Consider the following 19,788-nt stretch of genomic DNA (forward strand, 5'->3'; position numbering starts at 1 on the left):
TTAATACACATACACAGACTCACACATACACAGACATGTTCATAAAAAAATACAGAGGAAATACTCATGACAACATCGTCCTCGTCTCCCTAACTGGTCACGTGGTCATAGCTGGTATCTATAACTACCTTCTTCCACTGTCCATTCTGTACTTCCCTTGCCTTCAGCAACCATAGCCTCAGCTGGGTGTGGTTCTTTGCCTGGCAGAGTGAACCTAGTTCCGTAGGGCCTGGACCATTAGTAGTCCTGCCTGGATTGAGTTGTTACAGTTTTCCATTGACTCTAATCACAGGTCCTGGTAATACTAAGAAAGCCCTAAGGAATCTCCTGTATTACAGACATGCTCTTCTTTCCCTCCCTGTGGAGCAGCAGTCTGATTTACCCTTGGTAACCAGGACCAATCACCCCAGCTGGTACAGAAACTCTCTCTCTGCCTATTCGTTCAGAGGCATAAGGAGCCCAAAGTGGCAGTCTTAACCTCCAATCCAGTGGAATCACTGCTCTGTCTCCTAGTGGAAGCATTCCTCCCTTTGGAACTAACTAAGACCTTGAGGCCAGCAGAGCATCAGGCCACAGGAACAGGATGCACGACTTTTGCCAGTGGGTCACTAGGGGTACCACTGGTAATAGTGAGGGGTGCTACTCCCATTTTCTGGACCCGTGAATCCTGGCCTTGGGAGAAGAAGCACCGTATATTGGACACTGATTCAGAGCATGTACAGGCTCCTAGAGACCCTTGCCCCAGTCCTGCAGGGTGTTACCACTTAGCTGTACTGCAACTGAGTCTGCAAAAGCCAAGTCCACTGTTCTGTCAAGCCAGCTGCCACAGGATGGCGGGGAATATGTGTCAGGTAGCACATATAAGTGTGTTTAATACTCAGAATTTGCCTCTGCAGTGAGGTTACAGCATCACAAGGCCTGGAGGCTCCCTGGTCATGTCTGTGGTTTGGCCAGTCACCATGGAGCTGTCAGCAGAGCTGAGGGAGGTGGCTATTTCAGGTACCCCGGCCAATGCCCAGCTCAGAGAAGGTAGGGAATGAATGTTACTGAATTAAGTGAATTTCCCATTTGATATATTTTTAAATTAAAAACGGTATATTTCATGCCTTTTTTAAAAAAACCTGTCACTGCTCAACCCTAGTTGAACAGTGATCCATACAGAAAACACTACTTTACCGTTTCACTAACCCTCAAGTAACTGCAGCTCGTGTAGAGGGACTGTAGCTTAGCAGGGAATATGCAGGACTAGAGGTTCGGTGTCCCAGGTGCAACCCTGGCCCTGTCTCTTACATTCATGTGACCTTGCGCCAGTTGCTGTCCGTCCCTAAGCCTCAGTGTCCCCATCCGTGAAATAATGGAGTTGGTTGGTCCCATTCAAAGCTAAGCTTCCATGAGCTTATAACCTGGGCTTATCTCTGGGTTTGATTAAATGTCTTCTTTCTAGATAACCCAGAATCCTTGTTTAGGGGTGCTGGGTCCTAGGCCGCACAGAGTGACAAACCCCTCCAGCAATGTGTCCTCGTCTTGCTATTCACGACCCCCGCTGCCCCCCGCTCCTGACCCCGCCAGGAGGAGATGGTCCCTGAGGTGAGGCTGCTGGGGGTTGATTAGAAGGCAGCATCGGTGGGAGAGCCTTGGGTTCCTCCTTCCCCTGCACCATCGCTTTCCATTAGCCTGGGTTTCCATAAAAACGAGTGATGTAGGGAAGAAACAATCAAGCTTCCAGCTTTATTGCTATAAAGTTATTGTTCTAATTCTATCCTAGAACACCGTTGTATAGGATTGCAAGAGCAGATAGTTTTAAAAAGTGAGAACTAAAGGAGGATGTAGCTACTTCTAGTCAATTCAGTAAACATGACTCCGTTACCTGCCACGCGCCGACCCCTGTGCGGCCACCAACAGGGGAGCCTAGCGGGGATTCTGCCCTTCAGGCCCTCCGTCCAGTGGGGAGCAGGCGTAATAAACCATGTTCTAAGTGGGAGCACACAGGGAGCTCAGGGAGAGGATTAATTCTTTTTTGGTGGGAGGCTTCACAGAATAGGTGATACTGGAACTGGGTCCTGGATTTTTCAAAGTCAAGAATAAAAACAAAGAATTCTGTGCTGAGTGAAGGTCACAAGCAGAGGCTCATGTACAGCAAGTAATTGGGGATGCGGAGTTTAGGCGTGGTCTCTGTGGAGGGCTCGCTGAGCCTGGAAGGGGGTTTGGGCTAGATAGGGGGGCAGAGAGGTGCAAGGAAGACTAAAGAGTTTGAACTTTTCTCAGCAGGCCCAGGGAGTCCCGAAGGCAGAGAGTCAGTGGACTTGCTGACTCAGGACAGATGGACCGGAGGAGATGCTAGGGAGATGGGTGAGAGGCGGAAGGGCTCCCATGGTAGTGAGAGAGATCTTTCCTGAAGATAAGGAAGGGCCCCTGCCCCTCTCCACAACCCTTCTGCCATCTTGCAGAATCTTTGCTGTTTTCAGGGTGAAGCACAGACTCCCAGGAGCCCCCAGAGCCTGCTGCCTCTGGCCTTGGGGCTGTTGGAGTTGCCCTGAGTCCCTGGATGGGGGTGAGTTTAGATTAGGCTGTGGCTACAAATTGGGTAGGTGATGACAAGGGTCAGAGCCAAGCAACAGACCTGGGAGAGGGAAGGGGGCAGATGGAGGAGCCCTCAGAACCGAGAGTGGAGCCCCTAAGGACGGCTTGAGCCCCAGCTAGGAGCTCCATTTCACTTCTGAACTGGCAAATGGCCCCACCCCTAATATCAGGGTATCTGGCCCTAGCAGCAGATTCCCAGGGCCTCTGTACCATCACACAGCCAGCTGCCCTGAGCCCTTCTCACCGGTGATTAACAGGAAGGTATGCGTGTGAACACTGGCGGGCTGGAGGACCCGGTGAGGTGCAGAGCTGACTGACTTGCTCAGCATCACAGGACCAGGGCGTGGAGACTCAGATTTCAAACAGGCTCCAAAGTGTGGCACCTCCCCCTCTGGCAGGAGGAAGGTGCAAGTGCACTTGAATTTCAGAGTAGGGTTGGGCAATCCGAGACCTGTGATCCTCGTAGCATTGTGGCTTCAAATGGACATTTTCAAAGCCCCCTTTCTCTCTAAGTTCAAGAAAAAGAGAAGAGAAATCAGAGCAAGGATAGGAGATAACGGAGACCAGCGGGGTTTTTGTCCCCATCTAACAATTAGCCCTTCACTGAGATGTCTCTGTTACCTGATTTGCAAGTCAGGATGGGAGTTTTGAAAAGATCTAGCGGGGCTCCATTCTTTCTGAGAGCACAAACATTCCAGCTCGAGTTTCACCCGTCCTCAGCCCGTGTTCTGAAATCACAGCACAGGGAGAGGTCAAACGTTTGCAGACCAGGAGAGGCCTCAGAGCCTCTGGTCGGGAGGGGACGCAGAGACCAGCAGGTGTCCAACCCTCCAACTTACAGAGCAGAAACTGAGCCCAGAGAGGAGAAGGAACTTGCTGTCATCACAGGCCAGAGCGGAACCAGCCCAGGCCCGCTGCCCTCTCTCTTATACTCTATACTCCTCCTGTTTTAATTCTGGTTTAACAAGTGCTTATATGGCACTTTTTATGTGCAGACACTGTTCTAGGCACTTTGAAAATATTAATTCATTCAACCGTCATCCTAATCCTATGGTGCAGGCACTGTTATCATGCCCATTTTACAGATGAGAAAACTGAGAGGTGAAGTAACTCGACCAGGAAACTGAAATGAGGCAGTGGCAGAGCGATGACACGGCTCTAAAAGTTCACGTCTTAGCCACACCGCTATAAGGCTTCACTGGAGTCTTCAGGAAGATAGTTTGAGCCACGGATGTGCTCTGGTTTTGTAGTTGCGGAAGGTGCTGTATGAAAATGTATCCCCTTTTCTTCCTAGAAACAATCTAAGATGCAGAGGTTCTTATTCAATCCTGGCTCTGCTCCCAACTTCGGCAAGTGCTCTTCCCTCTTTGGATCTCAGTTTCCCTATCTGCAAAGTGGACACAGTGGGCCTAGATGCCCTCTGACACCCACTCCAGATCTAACTGTCTCTGATTTTATGAGCAGTTCCTGGCAATCTTATGACCTGAATTCAGCTAATAGGTAATGTTTCAGGGGGGTTATGTTTTCAGTGATGCAATTGTTAAGCCCCAGTGTCACGTGACACAGTAGAGTACACAGAGTTAGAAAGCTGCTTTGTTTGCAGCAGAGGATTCCAAACTTGTGCACAGTAAAAAAAAAAAAAAAAAAAAAAAAAAAAAAATTTCCCGAAACTTTCTCTCTCTTAGTCTGCGTCCTGGAAAAACTCAAGCTTATCATGAGATTGTTGCACTTGGACTCCCACGGGAGAGGAATGCTCCATGTGCTAAAAGTATCTGCTGTTGACTGATTCCCCAAGGGGATCTGCCCTTTCTTGTCTCTCTGGAGTTAAGTGGATGCTGCTCTGAAGCTGAGCCAGCGCCTCGGTTCAGGTTGCCTTTGTACCAGGCAACAGGGAAAACGGGCAATGCACAGCGATGTTTGAGAATGACAAGTCACACCGGGACTTGGGCAGGGTACAGTGTGTGAGCTCTTATAGCATCAATAGATAGTTGACATTTACTGGGACAAAGCCCTGCATGGATTATCTTCTTTAGTCCTCTGAGAGGTTTGGTTATCAGCTCCATTTTAAAGATAGGGAAACTGAGGCTTAGAGGGATGAAGTAGCCTGCCCAGGAGCTGGGACTCCAGCCCAGAGAGTCAGACCCAGTAGCCTGTGCTGTTAACTACCACCTCCTGTGAATGTGTGTGGGAGGGCCTGGAAGGCAACTTGGAGAACAAAGCTGGGGAATTACCCAGCAAATTACTTTTTTCTAATTCAGTTTCTCTTGAAGTTGTTATGTTATTTTCACCATAAATATAAATCTTAAAAAAGAAAGAAACCACCAGCACAAAGAATTTCACTATAAATGTTACTTGTTAATGAGGCTTTGAGGAAAAGGAGTAATATTTTTTAGTGTCTCAGTAAAAGGGTCAAAATACTTACACACGAGAAGATGGTAGAGATAACCCCAAACTTACAAAGAAATTGGGTCTTACAAGTTGATTTTGAAGTCTGCTATTGGGAGTCTGTGACACATTACAACTATAGAAACAACAATGGAAAACAACAGGCCCCTGCAAGGCCTGAAGTAATAATAATAATAATATAAAAACTACAGCTATTTATCTGTTGAGGTCGTCTTACATGCCAGGTGCTATGCTGTTTTATGGGCATCATCTCAGAAAATCTCCACGAGGATCCTATGAGACTGATCCTCACAGGTTGGGGTTGAAATCATTTTAAGAAAAGGAGATGGATGCCCAGAATCGCATAGCTAGTAGGTGATAGACTGACAGGTAAACCTGCCTCCCTCAGCCCAAAATGTGTCAAAAGTTCTGAGACCAAGGGACCATGAACTGCAGGGAGAAATGATGGAGGAGAAAACCTAGGACTGTAGAATCTCAGAGTTAGAGGAACACTTAGACATGATCTAAGCCCCACCCCTATCCCTGTATATACAAACACGGCGCAGATAAAGAATCCCTGATTTACAGAGTCCCTCCTGCACACATGTCATTCACCCAGTGCTTCATGTATTTCATCAAATCCTCATACCAACCCTTTGAGGTAAGCAGTACTATCCCCACGTTAGTGATGAAAAATCAATACAACAACAACAACAACAACAACAACAAAAACCCCTGAAACCCAGAGAAGGGAAGGGACTTGTTCAAGGTCACACAGCAAGTAAGCCACAGCACCAGGACCAAATCCTGGGACTTCCTGTCACACTGCATGGCTTCCCACCAGACTCCACAAAATCATAAAATCCTCCATATTCATGGCCCACATGGTATCCTATAAAGCAGAGGATGCTCTTGGCTGTGCAGGAAGCAGCCACGTTTGGTCCACAGGGCTGTGGTTCTCCCTTGTAGCACAGACCAGCAGATTCACAAGCCCAGGACAGAAGTAAACAGTTGAAATGGAAAGAAATAAATCCCTGCTCTAAAAATAGGCACACATCCTTAGAAACACTGCCGGCCGTGCACAGAGCCAAGGATGGGCCTGGTGGGGTGAGGGCGAGTGAGGCCAGGTGTCAGTGTGTCCTCATCCCACCATCTGTCTTCTAGCCCCGTGACCACCTCCCCACCCACCTCTCCACCCCACTGCCTTCCCCAAGACCGGCCTCCAGCCTCCACAGAATGCCCTCCTCCCTGCCCTGCCATCCTCTCCTCCCTGCCTCTGCTGCTGGGGGACCTCTTGGATCTGGAGCCCTTCATTCTCAAGTCAGAATCCTCCCATTTCTCAAGGCCCAACCTCCCCTCCCCCTTGGGAAGCCTTCCTGACCCTCCCCCTCCAAGCCCCCAGCACAGCACCTGCCCCACTAAAGACACTGAGCAGTTTCCTTTTTGACTTTGACATTTTTAATAGGAAATATGTTAAACATATAATAGAGTACAGAATACACCTATGTTTCCACTATCCAAACTTAACAAATGTAAAAATACTGCCTTACTTGATTCAGATCACCCTTAAAAAGAAAAAAAAAATTACCATAGATAAAGTTTTAACCCTGTCTTCCCACCCGCCCCCCAGTTTCTTCCCCATCTCTCCCACTGCCACACCTTCTACTTGAGAGGCAGCAAACTAGCACCCACAACATCAGGTAGGTAATATGACGAAGGGAGGAAGATGGGCCAATTTTCGTGAGGCACATGGCCATCTTGGGTCATCTTTTACTTTTCCACTCTTGAAAGAGATGTGGACATAAGAAAGTTTTCACTTACCACTTTACCTTCCAAGAAGAAAAGCAACAACAGAGCCAGTGATAAATGTTAACTGCTTCTTGGCCTCTGTGTCAGAGACAGGAGGGAGTGGTGGAGACTGAGGCAAATGGGAGAGTTTGTGTTTGACTAAAGGGCACTTGCTGTTCCACTCTGCCAATTCTTGCCCAATATTGCCATGTCATCTAATTTTTCAAGAGAGGCTGGAGGGCTTCCCTGGTGGCACAGTGGTTGAGAATCCACCTGCCAACTCAGGGGACTTGGGTTCGAGCCCTGGCCCAGGAAGATCCCACGTGCCACGGAGCAACTAAGCCCGTGTGCCACAACTATTGAGCCTGCGCTCTAGAGCCCGTGAGCCACAACTACTGAGCCCTTGTGCCACAACTGCTAAAGCCCGTGCACCTAGAGCCTGTGCTCCGCAACAAGAGAAGCCACTGCAATGAGAAGCCCGCACACCGCAATGAAGAGTAGCCCCCGCTCACCGCAACTAGAGAAAGCCCGTGCGCAGCAACGAAGACCCAATGCAGCCAAAAATAAATAAATAAAATAATTTATTTAAAAAATTTTTTTAAAATGAGAGCCTGGAAATCTGAATTTTTATGTGCAAGTTTCCTATTTGAAAATGTTGGCAGCTCATTCAAATATACAGACAAAACCAAGTTTTGGCATTTGATTGGACTATAGGTCTCCCAGTTTCCAATTCTGACTCTGTTCACATGACAGATTTTTAGATAGATAGATAGATAGATAGATAGATAGATAGATGAAAAGTACCTAGTCCAGTGCCTGGCACATAATAGGTGTTTAATAAATGTTTGTTGAACCTGAATATATGCTTTGACCACTAGAATCTAGGGTTCTTGCAATTTAGAGCCACACTGTAGCACCACAGGTATAGGGCAGCCAGGTATAGTTGTGCAAGTATTGCACTGCACAACTCCAGCAACCACTGTTCACATAAACCAGAGAACATATAATGCCCTTGGAGTTGTGCCAGTGCACAACTTGCACAACCAGATGCAGCTGCCCTGACAGAGTCGCCCCATAATGCAGTGTCTGTTCAGTTGAATGGAAGTGAACAATTATGCCCTATGGTGATAAAACTGATTGTCATAATCTGTTTCTAATATAGAGTTCAAGGCTTTATTCTGAGGTTTCAAGCTAAAGGAGATCTTGACCATTTTACAGAAAGGGAATTCAAAGTCAGAGAGCACCAGTGCCCTGTTTGTGGCCTCAAAGCCCTGGGATGAGAACCCAGGCTGTCAGTTAGAATGCAGTTTAGCTGTAAGTAATAGAGATTCAAAATAACATGATGTAAGCAGTGGTTTATTCATCTCATAAAAGTCCAGAGGTGGGCAGTCCAGGGCAGGTAGGGAGCTTAGCTCCCCAAACGTCCCCGAGTCCCAGGTTCCATTCACCTCACGTCCTTGCCATCACTAAGGTGTCGCCCCCATCCTCATGATCCAAGGTGGTGGCCAGGATAGCTGCTTTCCAGGCATTAGAATAGAAGAAAAGGGGTGGGGGTTGGAGAAAAGGAGAAAAGCCATTTTTCAAGTACCTTTTAAGGAAAGTTACTGGAAGTTGCCACTAGACACTTCTCATACCATGACCCAACCTAGTTGCAAGGGAGCCTGCGAAAAGTAGTCCTTAATCTAAGTGGCCATGTGTTCAGCTAAGGGTGGAGTGCTTTTATTACTGTATAAGGGGAGATATGATATTGGTGACAATTTGAAGTCTGTCACTATGGGTTTGCCAGTCTGATGGCCTGATGTCCTGCTCTGCCAAAAGTTCTGAGGAGGAGTGAGAGGAGTTGATAGGAATTTAAATCCAGATCCCCAAAGGAAACATTACAAAGGTCTTACTCTCTAGCTTGGCGTTTTCCAAAATCTCCATCAGTAAACTCTGGTCCCATGGTGGGCACCTGCACTCTAGCACCCTTCATAATGCATCCCCTTCCCCAGACCTGCTTGGGGCAGCAGCTGGGTGCCCAGCAAACAGCTCAGGGCAGCAGGTGTGATGCTGACTTGAAGGGTGTCCAAGAAATACCATCTTTTCCCTGCTGGAGCATCAGTGCTGTGTGATTCTGGACGGTTCAGAACACATTAGCACTCACTGCTTGGTGCTGGAGATTCAGAGACGACTAGGATACATCCCAGCTGGCCTTTGAGGGGCATTCAGTCTCCTTGGGGAGAGGGATACGGCATAAATGTGCTCCAAGACAAATTAAGAGGAACATTATATAAGAATTGGCAAGATGCCTCAGGGTGTTTGGAAAGAGAATCACCAGATCAGTGCAGGGAGCACAGCAAAGGCTGGACAGGGTGCCCAAGGGAAGGGCTTTGAAGGATGAATGCAGGGAGGGGAGGAGGGATGGAATTCCAGGCAGAGAGCACAGCCTGAGCAATGCCCTGGCAAGGGTGAGGGTGTGGGGCACGGCTGCGGAATGCGGAGCAGCCTGGAGTGGCTGGAACATGGAATACTTAAAGATGAGAAGATCGGGAGGCTGGAGTAGGTTGAGGTCAAATCATGAAAAGCTCTCCATGTCTGGCTGATGAATTTAGTCATGATTCTGTGGGTTAGTAGAGGTGCTGAGCATTGGTGAGTGTGTTGGGGAGTGACCCGGTCAGATGCGCGAGTTGGTGCGGTCCGGCTGGCTGATAGAAGGGGAAGGGAGTACAGATGGAGAGGCCCGAGGCAGGGAGGCCAGCCTGAGGCTACTCTGATGGTCCCAGCAAGAGACAGCACAGCTTGAACTAGGCCGGTTCCCATCGGATGGAGACGTTTCCAAACCCTGCAGCCTCAGACTCCTTCCCCTGGTGAGCCACACCCCCTCATTCTGCCAAGCCTCTGTCTCTGCGGTGCTGTCCCCCTGTAACATCCCTCTCCTCTCTTCTCTTACCCCGGCTGTCTCCTGCCTGGTGCCCTGGGACTCACTCAGCTCAGGAACCACTTCCTCCAGGAAGCCCGGGTAGAGTAAGCTGCTCACACTTGGGTGTGTCTCCCTCTCTTGGGCCGCTGTGGAGCGCGATCACTCATTCGTTGTCTCAGGGTGCCCCGCACAGCAGGGAACATGGAACATTTTCCTTGTACATGAGGCAGAAAAGGAGGATTAGGAGAACGCTGGGAAGGGAAGGTTTGGCCTCACCTTGTGCCATGAACACCAGAGAGACACAAAGTGTGCTGTTATGAGCCATAGGTTCCACCACAAACAACTACTGGGCTTGGGCTACAAGGGTGCCTTTGGGTGTCAGCACGAACGCCCTGTAAAGCTGTCCGGGGGATGCGCTAGATCCTGGGCTTCACCAGCCCTGCAGCAGGGTCATGGTGGCCGAGCCAAAGGCCTGGCTTTTTCTGGAGAGAACAAGAAGGGAGGAGGAGGTCCAGAGTGCGTCAGGCGGGTGGATGGGTGGGGAATGTATGGAGAGAGGGGGCTTATTAGAGGTCTGGACCCGCTTGTCCCGTCTGTGACCGAGGCACGAGTGCTGTGCTCTCAGGCTAGGTTCTGACGTGCGTGACAAGAAAGCTCTGCTGAAGCCCCACTGAGTGACCTCTAGTGGGATCTGGAAGCTGCTGGTGAACGGGGCAGAGGCCGGGCGCTCTGTCTCCTGATGGGCCCCGAGGCACTGGAGGGCCACGCTTAACACAAGGGGAATCAGACCTGGCAGAGAATTGGAAAATAAAAGTCCTCAAGGCCACTTGAAAAAAAACATTTGGGTCAAATGCCTTGTAAAAGGTAACTGGATGGCTGACTGGCCTGTTCGATGTTCGGGCTGCTGCTGTGGTGGACGTGGGAAAGGGCGGGCGTCTGGGGCAGGCTGAGGTCGTTTGAAGCAGGAGGGAGAGAGAAATTTACCTCGGAAATTTCTCAGTGGGAATTCTGAGAAATTTACCTCCTGGGTTTCTCTCTTACCCAGGACAATAACTCCATGCCTTTGTGCCTCAGTTTCTCCACCTGTAAACGGAGGCCAGTGTGATAAAGAGGTGCGAGGGAACCTGGTTCTCACACGGGGCCACGTCTGGTTTCCAGGATCCGTTCTTAGAGGAAGGCAGTCGGGTGGGATGCAAAGCTCTCTGAGGCTTGGAATTCAGGAGCCCGGGCTCTCGGTCCACGTGTGACCTCAGGCAAGGCCCTTGCCCTCCCCGGCCCTCGCTGCCAATACCCGATAGAGAGCGCGGTCCACCCTCTTCTAGGGGGCTGCGTATGGTTCAGTCACAGAACAGAAACCCAGGACGCCTGGAGCCCAGCCCAAGGCGGGGGACACATTGTACATTCCCTTGTTCTTAGACGTAGCTGATTTATGGGGGGAAAGTGATAAAATTCCTTGTTTTCTGTCACTGTGAAGAACCAGGTTAAAGGACGTTGTATATATGCTAAGCCACCAGTCTGAAGACAGTCATACTGATCCTTGAGAAGCTAATTCTGTGCAGTGCCACCTATATATCAGCTCAGGCTTCCTGGCTGTGTGGCTAACAAGCTGTGTGACTTTGGGCAAGTGACTTCAGTTTCCCTTGCCTCAGTTTCCCCAAATGAAAATGAAAGAATTGGCCCAGAGGCTGTCTCAGGGCTTTGCAGCTCTGAGCTGCCTGGAGCCTATGATCCTTTTAATACATTGTATGTGTATGTGTGTGTGTGTGTATGTGTTGCTTGTGTGTGCACTTCTAACCCAGCCCGCAGTAGTTCTAGCCAGGATGGAGTCTCACATAGCCCCAGCTATCTATAATTAGATAATTATAGTGATAATTGTGCAGATGCTTAATATTTGGCCTTTACTTCACCTGTTTGCAGGGTGTTAGAGCTCCTAACAACAGTTGAGGATTTGTCAGTTTCCATTGTCCTGTGAGCAGCTGGACTCCAGAGCTTGGGTGAGAAAACTAGACTAAGATGTTAACCTGTCAGGCTGCACATCGGAGTTTTAATTTTACAACATTAAAAGGAAGTCACCATTTAAAAAACCACAAGTAGGGAACTACAGAAAGAGATTGCCTAGTTTTTCCCCTCTGTGATTATTTCCAAGAACATATTAAACTTTTGATTCGTTTTTAATTTTTTTTTAAAACCTCTAAATTAAAAACCCATGTATACACCTCTTTCTTCCTCTGGCCCAGAGCCTGAAAGGAGCAAGACATTCAGTAATCATGTGTGGAATAAATGAATGAGTATCTTGACTTTCTCTACCTGGAATTTTAGTCTGATAGGAACCTCAGATCAGAGATGGCAAAATGGCAGCCCATGGGCTGAGACTGGCCTGCATCTGTGTTTTATTTGGTCTGAACATTGTTCTTAAAATATTTGGATCATATGTCAATATTTAAAAATCAAGAGCTTCCACATAAAGTTGAGCAGATCTAAAAACACCACCCACGTTCTTACACGGCAATAATTAGCTGGAGCAGAGTAGCGTGGAGGCATTGAAAGCTCCAGAGTGCCACAGTCCTCCCCACTCCCAAGCATTAACAGCTATAATTTTATATTTAGGCTAAGATCAGAGAGTGTCTAGAAATTCTTCCTCCTTAAAACTAACACTGACTTTCCTGTCAGGCGATAATAAGAAGATCGCCCAGGCATTAGTCACTGTCCTCCACATGCAAGTAAATTTCCAATTGTAAGTAAGGACCTGAAGGCATGCTCCAAGTCATATATATTGTACCAAAGCTGTCTCCTAAAGCAAATCTCACCCGTAACCCACCGGTCTTTGGAGTGAAGATGTACATGTGATGTGTGTGTGTAAATACAGATTCCCCTCATGCAGAAGCGATATCTGTCTTGGAGGAGCAGACTGATGCTTCCCTTTGAACTAACTATAAAGAAAGCACGTGTCCAGCAAATTTACCCTGTGCAGACCTTAAGATTAGGAGAATGAGACTTAAGTGCCTTAAAGTTTAGATGGTTCCAATTACCAGCAGGCATCGTGGACTTATACGACCTTTACAGGAATGTAGAGGCTAGTTATCGACTATTCTTTGCTATTCAGTAAAGTGGACCCCACTTTAGGATCTTGATTAACCTTAAAAACTAAAACAATACATTGTTTTACACATGTGCTATAATTGAGACTTTTCTCTCATTTTACTCTGCTTCCCCCATTTACCTTCCGTCTCCTCAGTTATTCCAAATTAGAGAGCCCTTGGTGGGGTCCTGGTCTTAGCACACTGCCTGGACACATAATAGTCACTCCATGGATGTTTGTTGAACGAATAAGAAATGAAGGAATGAAAGATACATTTCTACACATACATGTTCAACAAATACTCTCCTGGTCGAAGGTGACAACAAAATGGTTATGGGAACTCTTTCCTCACCAATTGGGTAGGCTGGGTCTGAGAGTCAGTTTTAGGTTCTAATAGTCATCCAAGGCAGCATTTTCATATACATTTAACTGCTCCATGACGAATTTACATAATACGGCACCTTACTCTGTAAAACAAGACACCATATTAAATCTGGCCAGCTCTAGCCTGCCCAATCTCAGCATCAATTTTGGCCACTGACACACGAAGAGCCTGTATTCTCAGCATTCCATGGGCATTTAATTTATTGCATTGGCCATTTTTGTAATTTTTCCCTCAATAACATAGTCCATTTTTTAAAAATTTATTTATTTTTAATTTATTTATTTTTGGCTGCGTCGGGTCTTCGTTGCTGCTCGTGGGCTTTCTCTAGTTGCGGCGAGCAGGGGCCACTCTTCATTGTGGTGCACGGGCTTCTCATTGTGGTGGCCTCTCGTTGCAGAGCACGGGCTCTAGGCGCACGGGCCTCAGCAGTTGCAGCATGTGGGCTCAGTAGTTGTGTCTCACAGGCTCTAGAGCGCAGGCTCAGTAGTTGTGGCACATGGGCTCAGTTGCTCCGTGGCATGTGGGATCCTCCTGGACCAGGGCTTGAACCCGTGTCCCCTGCATTGGCAGGCAGACTCCCAACCACTGTGCCACCAGGGAAGCCCCATAGTCCATTTTAAATAATGCCTTTTTTGAGATGTAAAATTCATAAAATTCACCTGTTTAAAGTATATAATTCAGTGTTTCTTAGTATATTCACTGAGTTATACGACAATCACCATAGTCAATTTTAGAACATTTTCATCACCTCAAAAAGAAACCTGTTCCCATTAGCTGTCACTCCGTCTTTCTCACCTTCCTCCTCAGCTCTAGGCAACCATTAATCTCCTTTCTGTCTCTGCAGATCTGACTGTTCTCTGGACATATCATATAAATGGAATCAGACACTATGTAGTCCTTTGTGACTGGCTTCTTTCACTTAGCATGATGTTTTCAAGGTTTCATCTATGATGTAGCACGCACCAGTACTTCATTTCTTTTTGTTACCAAATAGTATTCTGTTGTATGGATATACCACACTTTATTTATCCATTTGTCACTTGATAGACATTTGAGTTTTTTCCACGTTTGGGCTATTATGACTAATGCTACTATGAACGTTCATGTATAAGTTTTTGTGTGAGCATATTCTTTTATTTCTCTTGGGTATATACCTAGGAGTGGAATTGCTGTCTCACGTGATAACTCTTTTAATCTTTTGAGAAACTGACAGACTGTTTTCCAAAGGGGCTGCACCATTTTACATTCCCATCAGCAGTGTATGAGTGTTTCAATGTCTCCACATTCTCGCCAACACTTGTTTTTACTTGTCTTTTTTATTATAGCCATACTAATGGGTGTGAAGTAGTATCTCACCCTGGGTTTGATTTGTGTTTGCTTGATGGTTAATGATGTTGAGCAGCTTTTCATGTGCTTACTGGCCATTTTTATATCTTCTTTGGAGAAATGTCTATTCAGATCCATTGCCCATTTTTGTATTCCGTTATTTGTCTTATATTTTGAGTTTAGGAGATCTTTAAGTATTCTGCATACTCGATCCTTCTCAGATATATGATTTGCAAAAACTTTCTCCCAAACTGTGGGTTGTCTTTTTACTTCACAGTTTCCTTTGAAGCACAAACATTTTCAAGTTTGATGAAGTCCAATTTATTTATTTTTTCTTTTGTTGCTTATTGTTTTAGTATCATATCTAAGAAACCATTGCTTAATCCAGGTCACAGAGATTTATGCCTATGTTTTCTTCCAAAAGTTTTATAGTTTTAGCTCTTACATTTAGGTCTTTGATTTATTTTGAGTTAATTCTTGTATATCATGTGAGTTCATATGCTGTTTTTGAAAACAAGTTAAAATGATAAATAATCATGAGTTTAAAAAACATACAACTGTCTTTGGTTTTAATTGAAAATCACGTTATAGTTCACTAAACGCACCATTTGATGGAATGAAAACAAACTCCTAATGAGGCTGATAGTCTCAATATTTACTTTAAAAATCCAATAAGCTAAGAATTGTTAGAAAAGGCCTTTTTAAAAGTCAACTGCTTTCGATAAAGATAAATGAAACTATACTTTAACATGCCATCTAAGTAATATTTTAAAAATACATTAAAAACATCTTCACTCCCCTATTAGAAGGATATGGGCTTCAGTTTTAACACCGAAATGGTTCTCAATCAGGGGTGATTTTGCACCCCTACCGGGGATATCGGGCGATATTTGGAGACATTTTGGCTGTCACAACTTAGGAGAGGGGTGGTGCTACCGGCATCCATTAGACAGAGGACAGAGATGCTGCTTACCAGCCAAGAATGCATAGAACAAGCCACACGACCAGGACTCATCCAGCCCCAAGTACCTCTTGTGCTGATGTTGAAAACCCTACTTTCCCCCCCAAGTTTTATTGAGATATAATTGGCATACAGCACGGTAGAAGTTTAAGGTGTACAGCATAAAGACTTGACTTACATACATCATGAAATGATTACCAGTTTAGTGAACATCCATTATCTCATGTAGAAACAAAAAAAAGAAAAAGGAAAAAATGTGAAAAACCCTACTTTGAATCAGTGGCTTCTATCAGATATATTCAAAGAGAGATGTGAGTTTGCAAACCCTTTTCCCCTCAGTTACAACCTCATGGGTTTCTCCCATCACTATACTGAGCCTTTCAGAAGTCAGAATGTGCCCCAGCACCTCACTGCCATCAAAATCCTTTATGGTGACAAAAATCTCTCAGGTCTTCCCTATGGGGATCATTGGGAAAACACTTGCTTTCCATGCTTAATTCATTTTATATTTGTATGTGTTCCTTTTTTGAATTTTAAGATACATTGGGATAACACATCCCCTGTCCAACATACGTATTTGTGTATCCAACCTCCTGGTAAAAGGTATTTTATCTGATTTTAGAACAGCAACAACAGTCAATAATAATTCCTGTGCTCACTGTATCAGGCACTGTGCTAAGCGCTCTCCTGCACTGTCTAATTTACTTTTCTCAACAATTCTGAGAGAGTGACTGTTATTATTCACATTTTACAGCCCAAGAAACGGAGAAACGGTGAGATTTGCCCAAGATCATGTTGCTGGAGACATCATTACTCCAAGTCAGGGCCTAAGCCTGCTGTGGGGTTAACTGTGACATGCTGGCGTGTCACAAAGAATTTGATTACTTATTATGGGTAATCACAGATGGACACTTGCCGACATTTAGGCTGTGCCCTCACTCAACTGGGCTACGGTAGATGTACTTTCACTGAATGGACACACACTAGTAGCCACAGGAAATCCTGTCTCACCTGGGACATACCCGTGGAAATGTGGCTCATCTGTGGACCATCAGCCATCCTCCATATCACGGTGGACAGTGTCTGAGGACTGCTGCTTAAGGAAAACTAGGGTATCTGTGGTACCACGTATGTTCTTGACACTCATCCACAAATCAGTCAAGGCTTGATTTTCTACCTATTGGCCGTCCTCTCATAATGTGCTCCAACTCCCAGATGTCCCTCCTGACTTGCGGCCTAAATCCATTTGCACATACACCAGCCCCACTCTCCGAGCCCATGTGTACCGATCAGTGTGCTAGGCCCTGCTCACCTCAGCTCTCCCAGAGTTGGGCTCACACTCCAGTCTCCTGATCTTGCACCCACCGCTCTTAGTGGAACAGCACAGTGGTAAACTATCTTGTAAAAAGAACAAAAAACAAAAAAAAAATCATACTGCAGTCAAACAGTAGTATCTCCCTCCCAAGCTTTGTCCTTCTATGTGCCAGGCACAGAGCTCTCTTCATATAGCTGATAGCATTCCCCTCTCAGAGGGGGCTTTTAGGAAAGGATTTGAAGTGTGAGTGAGTGAGTGAAGATATGCATTTTGCTGGTACAAAGATTGGAGACGGAACGGCTCTCGAATTTAGCCATTTTGGGGGTGCAGCAAGAAGTGAGGTGAGATTCTGCTCACATCAGCCTTCCCAATATCCTCCTGACCTCCCCGAATGAAAGGGGGTGGGGAGAGAGCAATGATCTAACTAGAAGATTGCCCTCTTCCCCCAAATCTGAAGAAGGACCCTGGTTTTGGTTCTAGATTTGGGCAAGTCTTTCTTTGCTCTTGGCCTCAGTTTCCTCTTGAAGGGACCATGCGTACACTGGATGATCTCTAAGCATCCTGGCAACCGTAAACTTCTTTGAATCTCTACGATACTGAGTTAAAGTGAAGCCCATGTGATTCAAATCCACCCTGATTAGGAATCTGCTTTAGTAGTGAGCCCACACCTAGAAGCCTGCCCATGTTTGAAGAAGAGAGCACAGTGATTGGTTGATGCTATCTTTCTTGAGAGACCCATCTCCATGGGCAACGTTCAAAATATTTAACAGCCAGCAGGCATGAGCACGACAGTCAGGAGGGTAGAAAGCAGCTGGTAGGGCCAACCAGGGCTGCAGCCTGACAGCATGCCTGGCCCTTCCTTCAGTCCTGCCCAGCTTTCTCTGCTTGTTTTTTTGGGTCTGCCTCTTCCTGCCTGATTCTGCATCCAGGGCCCTAACTCAAACTCCCCGGGCTGCTTCTCTCCCCAACCACTTTCTACACAACGGCTGTAAATACCCTCATGCATCCAAACACCAACTTAATCCTATTTCTCCCTCAGCAGATGCTCTTGGAGCCCTCCGCTGTGCTCAGCCCCTGGTCAGCTGACCCCTCACCCCCTTGCCTTTAAAAAAAATGTTAGAGGCTGGGAAACAGGTATGGTTAAGAGACCTGAGTCCTAGCCTAGCTCTGCCCCTGTCTGCCAGTGACCTTGGGCAAGTCTCTGCCCCTCCCATGTTGTTAGTTTCCTTACATGTAAATGAGCAACTTAGATTGAGCTCCCCGTTTTTCAGTGATGAGTTTCTGGAGGAATGCAAGTCTTCAGCAGCTGACTGCTCTCTCTCTTTCTCTCTCTCTCTCTGTGCACCTGCCCCGCAACTGCCACTGTAGAATGCACTGCTGCCTGCGGGCCTGAGGCAGAAGGATCAGACCACCAAGGCGCCCACGGGCCCCTTTAAAAGGGAGGAGCTCTTGGATCACTTGGAAAAGCAAGCAAAGGAGTTTAAGGACCGAGAAGATCTGGTCCCCTACACAGGGGAGAAGCGAGGTACTGAACAATGTTGCACTTTTGAGTACGTCATTCCCCATGATCATTGAGTGCCAGCTGTATGCCAGGCCCTGTGTTGGGCCAGATATGACTGGGCCTCCTTGCCCTCATCCCTGCCTGGCCCAAAGTCACAAACCCAACTCCAAAAGCATCGGCACATGGGGTAGATTTAGTGAAGTTTTGGGGTAAACCAGGCCTGTAACACTTTCCCCTAAGTCCCCTTTAACTAGGGTGTTCTGATTATTTTTCATGCAAACCTGATACTGTCAAAAGGGAAAGAAGGAACTATTAAAATGGTATCAGGACATGAGGCCCAAACAAGGCCTGTCCCCTTCAAACCAGGAACAAGAGATATCCTGTCTCTACCCTAATTATCCCTTCTTTTTCCCCAAAGTTCCTCTGTCTGGCAGCTGCAGCTTCCCTTCCTTCATCTGTCCCTCTAAGACTCTCTGCCCCAGCCTAAGGCAAGCCATCTAGAAGGCTCCGGGGAACAGAGAGGCACTCCGACTATCCAACCCTTCCAGAACTTCCCCTACACTCCAAATCATCCTCCTGTCCTCTGGTATCATGCTCACCCTTGCTCACTGCCCTGCTGCCCCACAGGCCTCTTTCTCTTCCCCAAACACTCCAAGCTCTTTCCTACCTCAGGACCTTTGCACGTATGCCCTCTGCATGGAATGCTGGTCCTCTGTCCGTCTCCAAGCTGGCTTCAGGGCTGGCTTCTCTCCTCTGTAAGAGGCGTAATGGTTAGAAACATAGCCTGGAGTTGGGTCTACTTTGGCTACAGTCTTGGCACTACCCCTTACTAGGCTGTGTGAACTCAAGTACATTTGTTTGTTTGGCCATGCCACACGGCTTACAGGATCTTAGTCCCCGACCAGGGATCGAACCTGTGCCCCCTGCAGTGGAAGTGCAGAGTCTTAACCACTGGACCGCCAGGGAATTCCCTCGAGTACATTTTTAAACCTGCTATGCCTCCATTTCCTCGTCTGTAAAATGGGGTTGATGAATATTACCAGCCTTCTGAGGGAGTTATGAAGATTGAGTGAAGATATATATAAAGCACTTAAAACAGCACCCGGGGCATCATGAATGCTATGTCAATATTAGCTATTATTACCCTTTCGGTCTCAACTGTACTGTCTCCTCTTTCAGGAAAGCCTTTCCTGTCTACATTGTTTAGGACATTCCATCCCTTCAACTCCCCCTTGGTTATTCTCCATCTCGGGAGCCTGTGTGTGTTCTTCAGAGCAATTCTTATTTTATCATTATGTCTTTATTTACACTGGCCTGTAAGCTGCATGAGGCAGGGACTCAGCTGCTTTTGCTTACACAGTTCCCCCAGCACGCAGCACAGGGCCTAGTGTACAGTAGGGCTCAGGAGAGAGGTGTTGAATGAATGAATGAGTTCAAATTAAATATATGCATAATGGATCTTATAGGCTTTTTCCTTCAAATATAAGCTCCATGGGTACAAGCACCACATCTGTCTAGTTCATCGTTATATCCCTATACCTCAAAAAACCTAGCATGTAGTAGGCACCT

General features: G+C 46.8%; 1 protein-coding gene across 3 annotated transcripts in view; it reads left to right on the forward strand.

Annotated features, from left to right (window-relative positions):
• The window catches only part of TMOD1 (tropomodulin 1), a 102,857-nt gene that overhangs the window by 20,869 nt on the left and 62,200 nt on the right, over positions 1-19,788 (forward strand). For all 3 annotated transcript variants that reach the window (XM_057547913.1, XM_057547911.1, XM_057547912.1), the window contains exon 3: positions 18,087-18,243. In XM_057547913.1, the coding sequence (XP_057403896.1) occupies positions 18,087-18,243 (157 nt within the window). The remainder of the gene's footprint in view (positions 1-18,086; positions 18,244-19,788) is intronic.

The sequence above is a fragment of the Balaenoptera acutorostrata genome, chromosome 6 (assembly GCF_949987535.1).
Source record: "Balaenoptera acutorostrata chromosome 6, mBalAcu1.1, whole genome shotgun sequence".
NCBI classification, from domain to species: domain Eukaryota; kingdom Metazoa; phylum Chordata; class Mammalia; order Artiodactyla; family Balaenopteridae; genus Balaenoptera; species Balaenoptera acutorostrata.